This window comes from Gigantopelta aegis, chromosome 8 (genome assembly GCF_016097555.1).
Source record: "Gigantopelta aegis isolate Gae_Host chromosome 8, Gae_host_genome, whole genome shotgun sequence".
Taxonomy (NCBI): Eukaryota; Metazoa; Mollusca; class Gastropoda; order Neomphalida; family Peltospiridae; genus Gigantopelta; species Gigantopelta aegis.
Genome location: NC_054706.1, coordinates 63998934 through 64011867, shown reverse-complemented (window position 1 = coordinate 64011867; position 12934 = coordinate 63998934). Strand labels below are relative to the sequence as shown.

The following is a 12934-nucleotide window of genomic DNA, read 5'->3' as shown; positions in this document are numbered from 1 at the left end:
TTTTCGTGCAAATTTAAAATTAATAAGCTGTATTATTAATCGATCAATAATCGTTGGTTTCAACAGAAAATAATCCCGTTCACACAAAACCGCACGATAGCGTCATATTAATTAACTCCTACCACGCCCTGGATTCGACTTTTAATAATAAAGACAGGTGCTCTACTGTATCTCATCTGACAGAAAATATCAATCTCGAAGATGTTAATTATTATCCTTTTATCCTACAATGTACCTGTTGATTTTCTAACTACTACAGATATTGTCCATTATTCAAAATAATTAGTTGACTTCACAGATGTTCATATTCCATATGTGGAGCTACTGAGTAATCACTCCCCGTAAAAGGAAAGGTAGGCGGAAATGCCATTGATTTTCCTGGAAACTCTTAGGTTTCAGGAATATATATATAGATGCGGGTATGTTATTGAAATTGTTTAGCAGATAATACTTTAATCTTTCTGACGAAGAAGGGCGTGGCGCAATGGCGGATGAAGAGATAGTTGCCGTGGTGGTGGATAATGGTTCGGGGATGTGCAAGGCTGGTTTTTCCGGCGATGACGCCCCCAGGTGTGTGTTCCCATCCATAGTTGGGCGGCCACGTCATCAGGTGAGATTTTGGCGGTAGTTTGTAGTAGTAGTCTTTATTCATTGCAGTCTTTTAAAGTATTGTATAATTGATTAGCAGTTTTCGCAAAAATTAAAAGTGAAAATCCTCTCGATGATTTTCTCTCTCTGTCTGTCTCTGTCTGTGTCTGTCTGTCCGTCTGTCTGTCTGTCTCTCTCTCTCTCTCTCTCTCTCTCTCTCTCTCTCTCTCTCTCTCTCTCTCTCTCTCTCTCTCTCTCTCTCTCTCTCTCTCTCTCTCTATGTGTGTGTGTGTGTGTGTCCCTTTCTCATATCAAGAGGACCTACTTGTTCACCAACCCACAGTGGAGAAATCCATTTAAATTTCTTCTATTCTGTCACTCGTATATCAAACACCACTGTGTATGGTACCTGTATAGGGCAAATGCAGATAAATGACCTATCATGGCAATATGAATGATGACACGTGTATATATATTTATCTGTGTCTGTCTCTCTCTCTCTCTCTCCCTCTTACTTCAATTATTTGCTTTGGAATAAAAGTTAGCCATACAATTTACTATTTTGATTATTAAACGAACCCATTTTAAACCTTACTGGCGATGCCCTTGATGTATTATAATGATTTTATGTATGTAATTTTCAACTTTTCATCTGATTTCAACTTTAGTTCTCTCTCCTTCCCCATCCCCCGCCTTCTTTTTGTTTTCCATTAAAATATTATTCACAAAACAGACTGGATTTGATCTGAAATGTTTTATAAAATCATTTCAATTTTTATTTTTAAAATAGGCTTCAAAGCCTGAGTTTAAACAATTTGTGTATATATACACACAATTATCATCTTACTATTTCATTATGAATACAGATATATATGGAGTCCGTCACCCCTGGAGAGGCAGGCGGTGCCTTGTCTGTCTTATAAAAGAAAACAAAAACATTTTAAAATTATGCATTATGCATACTCGTGAAATTACCTAAAACTAAGGAGGAGCAGGTGGGGGTCCGAGTGGAGTGCAGGGGGTGTGCCCTTCTACACGAAATTGGAAATGCCCCGAAAAATCGGTATTTAACAGATGAATACAATATATTCATTAGTTTTAGTTGGAACTTGTAATATCTTGCTCAGCTTGATATTTCTGTGGAAGATAACTATATAGATAATACAGTACGTCCTCATAAGCCTACGAGACCGGTGAGGGTGGAGTGGGGGATAGGGGCAACTCCAGTATTTGAGTAAATTACCAAATTCGGGCTAATACGATAAAGATTTTTGGGCAAAATGAGCTTGCCTGAAACCTTTTCACCATGTATTTCCATCCTTGTACCCACAATATTAGTATTAGTAATTCATGTAAAAATGCGTAATGATTCGTATGCAACCCCATATATAGCTGTTTGGCAGTAATGTTAATATGAATAAATGTTGTTAACCAGATTCGGGCATTTTCAAATCGGCCTCCTCCCCCAGTTCCCCTCACCTAAAACATTTTTTTTTATAAAAAAAAATAAAAAAATAGGGAGTCCGTACGCCTATGCATGTTTTGTAATGTTAAATAATGTAGATATCCTTTTTAAATGTTACATTCCCTCCTCGAATAATGTAGGTGCCCTTTTGAACTATACAAATCCTGCAGGCGGTAATCTCTTCAGTAGAGCTGAACTGATCACATTGGAAATATAATTATTATGATATAGACTGGACTGGACTGGCAACTCATTTTACGTGCCCCTATCCACAAGGGTTCAGGCACGCCCACCACGGATTTAGCCTCTGACTTCGCCAGTGACTAACTCCGGAGCAGGAGGGGGGGGGGGGGGGGGGGGGGGGTAAGTTTGAGGTGGGCGGAATTTGGAAAAAAGCCATTTAGTAAGGTCAACGCGAGCGCGGACCAAATAGCAGACACTTCGCAAACTTGAAGTACACCGAGTGGGAGCCGTGCTCTGATTGGCTGAATTTCGATTCCTCGGTGAAGCCTGGCAAATACCTAAGTCTACAAAGAGTAACTGCATCCAAATACATGTCCGGACTCTAAAATTTAACCCAAAATAGTTAAGACTGCTCAGCCAAAAGGTTTTTAAGGTGATTTTGAGCAATTGAACGGGCGCCAAAGTAAAATGCGTTAGACTACTTATAAAAAAATAAACATAAGAATTTTGAACTGCTTCCAAAACGTTTAAAGTCTAACTAGCCCAAAAAAAGAGGTTGATACCTGTCCTAGGAAAGGTTGGTGTCTAGGGGGATCCGATGTAGTCGGTGATCTCGAGATGCTGGAGGAACTGCCGGTAATCGGAGTCTGCTAAGGACTTGGTGATTGGACGGTAGTGAGGACCCGCGACGGTTTTGAGGACACGGTGTAATGTCGGGTTGTCCATCTCCGATAGCAGCAGACCTTGGTTGAATCTTCCATTCCTGCGGATGGTTACGCACACAGCGCTTTGTCCCTCCCGCATCTTGAGTCGGTGCACCGCGAATTCCCCCTCGTTGAGTCCGTCTGGTAGAGGTTGGTATGACTGTTCTTTTGGACGACTCATCAGCAGACGTACATCCGTGAGATTCGTCTTGACCAGCTGTTGGTAGCGCTGTTGGAGACGGCCGGCCTGCAGTGACCACTGCTCCACTGGTTCTGTCCCCGGCTGCGGCGGTTGAGAGGGGCGACTTGGCCTGGCTGGAGTGACACTCGGAGGAGTGTTCGCCTTCCTCCTCTTCACAACGGGTTCTTTCCGGGCCTGCGCCTCAACGGGTGTCGTCGACTGGATCGGCGACACACCCGGAGGCGCTTGAGTAGGAACTGGTGCAGGTGGCCGATTGAACGGGGTGACACAGATGGCTGTGTCAAGCTCGTCCAATTCGTCATCTTCCTGAGGGACGGAAGCCGAGACAGCCGGGGCCGGAACCTCTTCCATCTTGGTCGTCTTCCTCGGTTGAGTGGCGTTGGGCGGTCTAACAGAAGGAGTCGCCGCCGGCGGTTTAGCCACCGGTTTTGACCCCCCCCCCCCCCTGCGCCGCCGCTGGCGCACGTCTCCTTTTCGTCCACCTTCCTTTCTTCTGTATGCGATCTCCGTACACCAAGGTCACGGTTGCTCGTGACCCGGTGTACGAGACGCGATACTCGATCAGGCTTCCATACGTAGCAATTAGTCCCCCCAGGGGGGGGGGGGGGGGGGAGGGTAATTGCACAGCGCACTCGACAACGTCTGGTTGGATTGGCTGCATATTTGAAGGAAAAAAAAACGTGATATAGACTACCCCGTAGGTCTGTCGCAGTTGACTTTATACACACTTTGCTAAATTTGATGAAATATAATTATTATGATATAGACTACCCCGTAGGTCTGTCGCAGTTGACTTTATACACACTTTGCTAAATTTGATGAAATATAATTGTTATGATATAGACTACCCCGTGGGTCTGTCGCAGTTGACTTTATACACACTTGGCTAAATTTGATGAAATATAATTATTATGATATAGACTACCCCGTGGATCTGTCGCAGTTGACTTTATACACACTTTGCTAAATTTGATGAAATATAATTATTATGATATAGACTACCCGGTGGGTCTGTCGCAGTTGACTTTATACACACTTGGCTAAATTTGATGAAATATAATTATTATGATATAGACTACCCCGTAGGTCTGTCGCAGTTGACTTTATACACACTTTGCTAAATTTGATGAAATATAATTATTATGATATAGACTACCCCGTATGTCTGTCGCAGTTGACTTTATACACATTTGGCTAAATTTGATGAAATATAATTATTATGATATAGACTACCCCGTGGGTCTGTCGCAGTTGACTTTATACACACTTTGCTAAATTTGATGAAATATAATTATTATGATATAGACTACCCCGTGGGTCTGTCGCAGTTGACTTTATACACACTTTGCTAAATTTGATGAAATATAATTATTATGATATAGACTACCCCGTAGGTCTGTCGCAGTTGACTTTATACACACTTGGCTAAATTTGATGAAATATAATTATTATGATATAGACTACCCCGTGGGTCTGTCACAGTTGACTTTATACACACTTGGCTAAATTTGATGAAATATAATTATTATGATATAGACTACCCCGTGGGTCTGTCGCAGTTGACTTTATACACACTTTGCTAAATTTGATGAAATATAATTATTATGATATAGACTACCCGGTGGGTCTGTCGCAGTTGACTTTATACACACTTTGCTAAATTTGATGAAATATAATTATTATGATATAGACTACCCCGTAGGTCTGTCGCAGTTGACTTTATACACACTTTGCTAAATTTGATGAAATATAATTATTATGATATAGACTACCCCGTAGGTCTGTCGCAGTTGACTTTATACACACTTTGCTAAATTTGATGAAATATAATTATTATGATATAGACTACCCCGTAGGTCTGTCGCAGTTGACTTTATACACACTTTGCTAAATTTGATGAAATATAATTATTATGATATAGACTACCCGGTGGGTCTGTCGCAGTTGACTTTATACACACTTTGCTAAATTTGATGAAATATAATTATTATGATATAGACTACCCCGTAGGTCTGTCGCAGTTGACTTTATACACACTTTGCTAAATTTGATGAAATATAATTATTATGATATAGACTACCCCGTAGGTCTGTCGCAGTTGACTTTATACACACTTTGCTAAATTTGATGAAATATAATTATTATGATATAGACTACCCCGTAGGTCTGTCGCAGTTGACTTTATACACACTTGGCTAAATTTGATGAAATATAATTATTATGATATAGACTACCCCGTGTGTCTGTCGCAGTTGACTTTATACACACTTGGCTAAATTTGATGAAATATAATTATTATGATATAGACTACCCCGTAGGTCTGTCGCAGTTGACTTTATACACACTTTGCTAAATTTGATGAAATATAATTATTATGATATAGACTACCCGGTGGGTCTGTCGCAGTTGACTTTATACACACTTTGCTAAATTTGATGAAATATAATTATTATGTTATAGACTACCCGGTGGGTCTGTCGCAGTTGATTTGATGAAATATAATTATTCTGCGAATGTTGATTATATCCAAAGGTTCTCTCCCTCCTATCTCGTGATGGAACAACCTTTATACTACTCTGGAATAGGTCTACGCCAAGTGGATCTTTCTTCCACTCTGTCGTTGATTTGATATGATACAATCAATCTCAATATCTCCCTCTGTCTTTCTCTCTGTGTGTCTCTTCTCTCTGTCTGTCTGCCTGTCTGTCTGTCTGTCTGTCTGTCTGTCTCTCTCTCTCTCTCTCTCTCTCTCTCTCTCTCTCTCTCTCTCTCTCTCTCTCTCTCTCTCTCTGTTTATTCTAGTAGCACATGTAGCACGTGCAACGGGCCCCGCGCTTCAGGAGGCCCCGCGGTGATGTGTACATTTATTTTCCCCATATCTTTTTCCCCCTCTCCCGAGGGGTTGCAAAATATATATTCTGGGGAGGGGGCCCCGCTGTTATTTGTGCCAGTACCTATCAGCGTTTAGACCGATGACTTAATACACCATCGATTTATAAGCGATTTTTAAATGGGTGAGGATTTACTGAAGCATAGAGTTGCAAGCTCGAGTCCATCTGTTGTTATTGTTTTAATTTGTTTTTCTTTCAGGGAGTAATGGTTGGCGCAGTCCTCAAGGACTCGTATATTGGAGAAGAAGCCCAGCTTAAACGGGGGGTACTGAGTCTGAAATACCCTATAGAACACGGCATCGTCACCAACTGGGACGACATGGAGAAGATCTGGCACCACACCTTCTACAACGAGCTGCGGGTCGCGCCGGAGGAACACCCGGTCCTCATGACGGAGGCGCCGCTCAACCCAAAGATCAACAGAGAGAGGATGCTCAAGCTGATGTTTGACGTCTTCAACACGCCAGCATTCTACGTCTCCATCCAGGCGGTGCTGTCCCTCTACGCTTCAGGACGAACCACCGGCATAGTTCTAGACTCTGGGGATGGAGTCACGCACAACGTGCCCATCTACGAGGGTTACTCCATGCCCCACGCCATCCTGAGATTGGATTTAGCAGGTCGCGACATCACCGAGTACCTGACGACGATCCTCACAGAGAGAGGATACTCCTTCACCACGTCTGCCGAGCGAGAGATCGTGCGAGACATCAAGGAAAAGCTGGCTTTCGTCAGTCAGGACTTCGACCAGGATATGATCACGTCTGCGACCTCCGTTGAGATGGAGACGAACTACGAACTTCCCGACGGGCAGATCATCTCAGTCGGCAGCGAGAGGTTCCGCTGCGTGGAGGCGCTCTTTCGGCCGGCGCTCGTCGGAATGGAGTCGTCTGGGATCCACGAGTCCACGTTCGACTCCATTCAAAAGTGTGACGTCGACATTCGAAAAGACCTGTACACCAACATCGTCATGTCCGGCGGAACTACGATGTTCCCGGGGATTGCCGAGAGGCTGAGCAAGGAGGTGTCCGGTCTCGCTCCTCCGGTCATGAAGATTAAGGTCATTGCACCGCCGGAACGGAAATATTCCGTCTGGATTGGTGGGTCCATTTTAGCCTCGCTTTCAACTTTTCAACAGATGTGGATTACCAGGCAGGAATACGAAGAAACTGGCCCTGGCGTAGTTCACAGAAAATGTTTCTGAACTGCAATAAATGGAGATCCCATATAAGGGGAGCTAATGGGGGCAGAGGGCAATTGTTATGAAATGCGGTTATTTTGAGTAGCATTTCCACACAGTAAATATTTTACAAAGTTTTGAGGTCCCTTTAAGTGTGGAACCTGAGCATTTGCCCGATTTTCTTCCCCTTTGGTCACCATTGATCCAAGTGTTGTACTTCTATGTCATTTCATCTCCAAATCTAGTTTCATAACCACAAATGAAGAATCTATAATAATATTAGATACCGTTTGTTTTAACCAATATTATTTTAAATAATATTATGTACACTTATGTTAATTTTTATCTTATTATTTTTTTAATTATGTAGGCCTACTAATTAATTAAAGATACGATAAACCGTTTACGTAGTATACGATACACATTTTACACAGTGTTGGTACGTGTTTGACTTGAAGTTTACATATATTTTGTTGTTGTACTTAATAATATCATGATTAATAAATTCAAACTTGAACAGTGATAACGTTGTTTCTTGTTGGCCTCTGGATATTGTTGATTGATGTTTATTACCGGCGTTTCAGTGATCATTAACATAACTGCAATACCAAAACATGTATGACTATCATTATGACCTTGAATTAATATCCCACAAACACGTGCTTAATATATATAATGTTATAAAGAAAGAAATGTTTTATTTAACGACGCACTCAACACATTTTATTTACGGTTATATGGCGTCAGACATATGGTTAAGGACCACACAGATTTTGAGAGGAAACCCGCTGTCGCCACTACATGGGCTACTCTTTCCGATTAGCAGCAAGGGATCTTTTATTTAGGCTTCCATAATGTTATAATGCATAAGCATAGGAGACGGGGAAGTGCTGGAGCAAATCCTCAAATTCGGGCAAAATGAGCTGGGCTGAAACACTTTCACTGTTTGCCATTATTCTATCCACAACAGGCACGGCGGAAGCAAGTAGACATTGGTGTGCGGTGGGGGTGGGGGCTGACAGATCGAGGGCGCAAAGGGGGGGGGTTCAGGGTATGCTCCCCCGTAAACTAGATATCCCGAAATGCAATTATCTGCATTCTACAAGTAAAATTCATTTCTGCCTTAAGATAATAATAATAATAATAATAGTTTTTCCTGCACAGTATTAGTTGTAGTCAATGTAAACATGTTTAGTGATTCGTTTGCATCCCTATATAGCTGTTTGGCAGTAATGCCAATTGATACTGAATGTTGTATCCAGATCCGAGCATTTTCGTTTAATTCAGCCCATATCCCCCGAACACCTATGTTCAAATGAAACATCAATATACCAAATACATACTAGAAACATTAAAATGAACCCCAACAGTTCCATCTAAACTTGTTTTGTTTTTTTTGTTTTTAAATCCCACTGCCCCCTTTCCTTTCATGCCTTTTATTATTCTTCTTCTTCTGCGTTCAATCAAGATTTGGCCGTATTAGATCAATAATCCCACACACTCAATTATTGATTTGTTACAATCGATCATCACATCGGTAAAACCAAACTGATCAATTTTCGATTATAATCGACCATTGGAACACCATTATAAAAGATGCTCATCATTCGAAAGGAATAGTTTATCCTTCATCTTTAGAGGGGTGTGTCTTGTGTCCAAACTTTCTGGCGGTTCTCTTCCAGGTGTGGGCAGTTTTGTTGTCTTCTTTTGTCGCCCCTCCCCCCATCGGCATTCCAATGCATGATACGAAGTTGTTGGTGACTGGTAGCTGTACTCTGGTCTCCCCCAGTCGTGGCAGGAGATTCAGAGCCGCGGTCAATAGCTTGGTTTGGGTCCCTTCGAGATTGGGAGCCCGGCTTCGTCCTATCCCGGCTGCGGTCGAACAGGACGAAACCACATCTTTCTGATGATATTTGTATGGCCATATGATTGTAAGTGCGTAAACATCAAAATTTTCCCCACGCCAAATTGGTTGATGTCTTCCGACTTCGGTGGTTGCCTTCCATGATTGACGACTCCATTCCACAAGGGTGATTTGTAATCTGAGTTGTCCTTCTCTTATAGGCTTGTGAGCTCTGCCTGCCCGTTGGTTTGATTTTGGAGTGTCCATCTCCTTGATGTCTTGCATACCAATGCTAAAGAGTGGCATCTGTTCGGGTTTGAGTTTAGAGTTTTCCTTCTCTTAGACAGATTGTCTTCCATAACTTACGTACGCTGTCCGTCCGTGCTATTTGTCAATAGCTGGAGTTGGATTAATGAGTGTCAGAGTATGTCCATACGTCGATGGGTCATGCACACTGCACCTGTGGGGCTCCAGCTGCTCCGAGATCCCCTCAGTCTAGCCTGAGTCCGTAAGGGCCCAGTTACCGTGGTGTGCCAAGCTATGTTAGCAGGGGGCACTGAGGGAGTCTTATCTGTAAAGAGGTTATGTACCAGAAGGGTGGGACTTAAATGCCTCTGCCCATCTTTTCACCATTAGGCTATCTGGCGGCTGCAACTGAAAGCGAGAAGAACAAGCCAACTACCTCACTACTTCACTACAGCACTAGACACATCATGCAGATCTGTGGCTGAAGGACCACCACACCACTTTTACGCCTTTGAATTCCAACTTCTGGCATTGTTAAGAGGCACTTGTAACTACTTACTATGCTCCCCTAGTACCGACGGTCGTTAGGCAGAGCTGTGCATCAGACCAGCTTTATTAGCGGCAGAGCACGAGGAAGCCAGGTGGGTGCAGGGAAGTCCATCATCTAAACTTGGAGAACATTTACAGTTAACATTTTCACACACAATCAATTATGGATTTTTTTACTATCGATCATCACATCGGTAAACCAAATTGATCAATTTTCAGTTATGATCGACCACTGGAACACCACTATAAAAGATGCCCATCATACGAAAGGAATGGTTTATCCTTTATCTTTAGATCAAATGTGGTAATATTAATTTTAAACACCGTAAATGGCCATAGTTCAACACGACTGTCAGCTGAGAAGAAAAAAAAAGTAATTTCCCAGTTACATAATTTCGACTGAAATTACAAGAATGTTTTATATTTTAAAAATCACAAAAATATTGTTATAAACGACCCCGACGAGATTCGAACTCGCAATCTTCTGATTCGAAGTCAGACGCCTTATCCGTTAGGCCACGAGGCCGGACAGATATATCTCATCAATTTAGCCAACTCTATCGATTAATCTCATCTTAAACAAAGAAAGAAAGAAATGTTTTATTTAACTATGCACTCAACACATTTTATTTACGGTTATATGGCGTCAAACATATGGTTAAGAACCACACAGATATTGAGAGAGGAAACCCGCTGTCGCCACTTCATGGGCTACTCTTTTCGATTAGCAACAAGGGATCTTTTATATGCACCATCCCACAGACAGGCCCAGGGTAGTACATACAACTGCCGTTGATATACCAGTCGTGGTGCACTGGCTGGAACGAGCAATAGCCCAATCAGCCCACCGACGGGGATCGATCCCAGACCGACCGCGAATCGAGCGAGCACTGTACTACTGTACTACTGTCACGCCCCTCTCATCTTAAACGTGCTGAATATAGGCCTATATAATGTTCTAATGCACAAGCATTCGAGATGGGCAAGTGCTGGAGCAAATCCTCAAATTCGGGCAAACTGAGCTGGACTGAAACACATTAACTGTTTTTCCATCATTCTACCCACAACAGACACGGCGGAACCAAGTAGACATTGGGGGGGGGGGGGGGGGTAGAGGCTGACATAACGAGAGCGCAAAGGGGGGTTAGAGGGTATGCTCCCCCGTAAACTAGACATTCTGAAATGCAATTATCTGCATTCTACAAGTAAAATTAATTTATGCCTTAAGATTTACTACCAATAATATTTTTGTCTGTACGATATTAGTTGTAGTCATTGTAAACATGTTTAGTAATTCGTTTGCATCCCATATTTAGCTGTTTGGCAGTAATGCCAGTTGATATTGAATAAATGTTATATCCTTTGAATTCCATCTCATTTCTTCCCGATCTGGCAGCTCCTCCCATCTTTCAACTTCTTTCGCTGTCCACTTCCACATCTCCCAGTCCTTGTCTCACCAACCGCGACAGGTGCTTGTCTCTAGTGGCTATCCGTGCCACACACGTGTCATTCCCCAACAGGCCTGGTGCTTATAAAACGTTTAGTCTAGACTTGAGACTAGAGTCTGAGACACTAATGCTATGACAATGCCATACAAATTGTATGCGTGTGACGTCATTTAGGAGATAACCATATGAAGAGTGAAAATGTATTGGGTAATTCCTGGGGTTTTTTTTCCATCATAACGCGATATACGCCAATTAAAAAATCACTTTTACTGAAAAATAAAAATGGATATATCGTGTTTTGCGCCTAAACTCTTCATATGGAGTTTTTAGATTTGCGGATGTTATTGTCTATTTTATCCCGCAAGCGGTCAGTAGCTACTTCTGGCATTGTTAAGAGGCACTTGTAAGCACCTACTATGCTCCCCTGCTACCGACGGTCTTTAGGTAGAACCGTGGGTCAGACCAGCTTTATTAGCGGCAGAGGACGAGGAAGCCAGGTGGATGCAGGGAAGTCCATCATATAAACTTGGAGAACATTTACAGTTAACATTTTACCACAGTCAATTATGGATTTTTTTTTTTATTATCGAGCATCACATCGGTAAACCAAACTGATCAATTTTCGATTATAATCGATCATTGGAACAGATGCACATCATTCGAAAGGAATGGTTTATCCTTCATCTTTAGATCAAATGTGGTAATATTAATTTTAAACACCATAAATGGCCATAGTTCAACACGACTGTGAGCTGAGAAGAAAAAAAAAGTAATTTCCCAGTTACATAATTTCGACTGAAATTACAAGAATGTTTTATTTTTAAAAATCACAAAAATATTGTCTTTAAACGACCCCGACGAGATTCGAACTCGCAATCTTCTGATTCGAAGTCAGACGCCTTATCCATTAGGCCACGAGGCCGGGCAGAAATATCTCGTCAATTTAGCCAACTCGATCGATTAATCTCATCTTAAACAAAGAAAGAAAGAAATGTTTTATTGAACGACGCACTCACCACATTTTATTTACGGTTTTATGGCGTCAGATATATGGTTAAGAACCACAGAGATATTGAGAGAGGAAACCCGCTGTCGCCACTTCATGGGCTACTCTTTTCGATTAGCAGCAAGGGATCTTTTATATGCACCATCTCACAGACAGGGTAGTACATACCACTGCCTTTGATATACCAGTCGTGGTGCACTGGCTGGAACGAGCAATAGCCCAATCAGCCCACCGACGGAGATCGATCCCAGACCGACCGCGCATCGAGCGAGCACTGTACTACTGTACTACTGTCACGCCCCTCTCATCTTAAACGTGCTGAATATATATAATGATCTAATGCACAAGCATACGAGACGTGGAAGTGCTGGAGCAAATCCTCAAATTCGGGCAAACTAAGCTGGACTGAAACACATTAACTGTTTTTCCATCATTCTACCCACAACAGACACGGCGGAACCAAGTAGACATGGTGTGTGTGGGGGGGGGGGGGGGGGGAGGCTGATATAACGAGAGCGCAAAGGGGGGTTAGGGGGTATGCTCCCCCGTAAACTAGACATTCTGAAATGCAATTATCTGCATTCTACAAGTAAAATTAATTTATGCCTTAAGATTTACTACCAATAATA

General features: G+C 42.2%; 1 protein-coding gene and 2 non-coding genes across 3 annotated transcripts; 1 reads left to right on the top strand and 2 right to left on the bottom strand.

Moving 5' to 3' along the window:
* The first annotated feature begins 481 nt into the window (after positions 1–481).
* Positions 482–7729, top strand: LOC121378579 (actin-2-like). Its single transcript, XM_041506827.1, has 2 exons — positions 482–610; positions 6233–7729. Exons 1-2 carry the CDS (start codon positions 485–487, stop codon positions 7235–7237), a joined length of 1131 nt encoding a protein of 376 aa, XP_041362761.1. The 5' UTR covers positions 482–484; the 3' UTR covers positions 7238–7729.
* A 2575-nt stretch (positions 7730–10304) lies between these two features.
* On the bottom strand, positions 10305–10377 carry Trnar-ucg. The gene has a single exon. It is a non-coding gene; the product is annotated as a tRNA-Arg (tRNA).
* Positions 10378–12148: 1771 nt separating this feature from the next.
* Positions 12149–12221, bottom strand: Trnar-ucg. The gene has a single exon. It is a non-coding gene; the product is annotated as a tRNA-Arg (tRNA).
* Between the last annotated feature and the right edge of the window lie 713 nt (positions 12222–12934).

What these genes read in the sequence shown, in the direction of transcription:
- LOC121378579 (XM_041506827.1), top strand. Translation starts at nt 485, where the DNA reads ATGGCGGATGAAGAGATAGTTGCCGTGGTGGTGGATAATGGTTCGGGG. An exon ending in TTGGGCGGCCACGTCATCAG is followed by an intron (nt 611 to 6,232) that starts GTGAGATTTTGG and finishes TTTTTCTTTCAG; the next exon opens with GGAGTAATGGTTGGCGCAGT.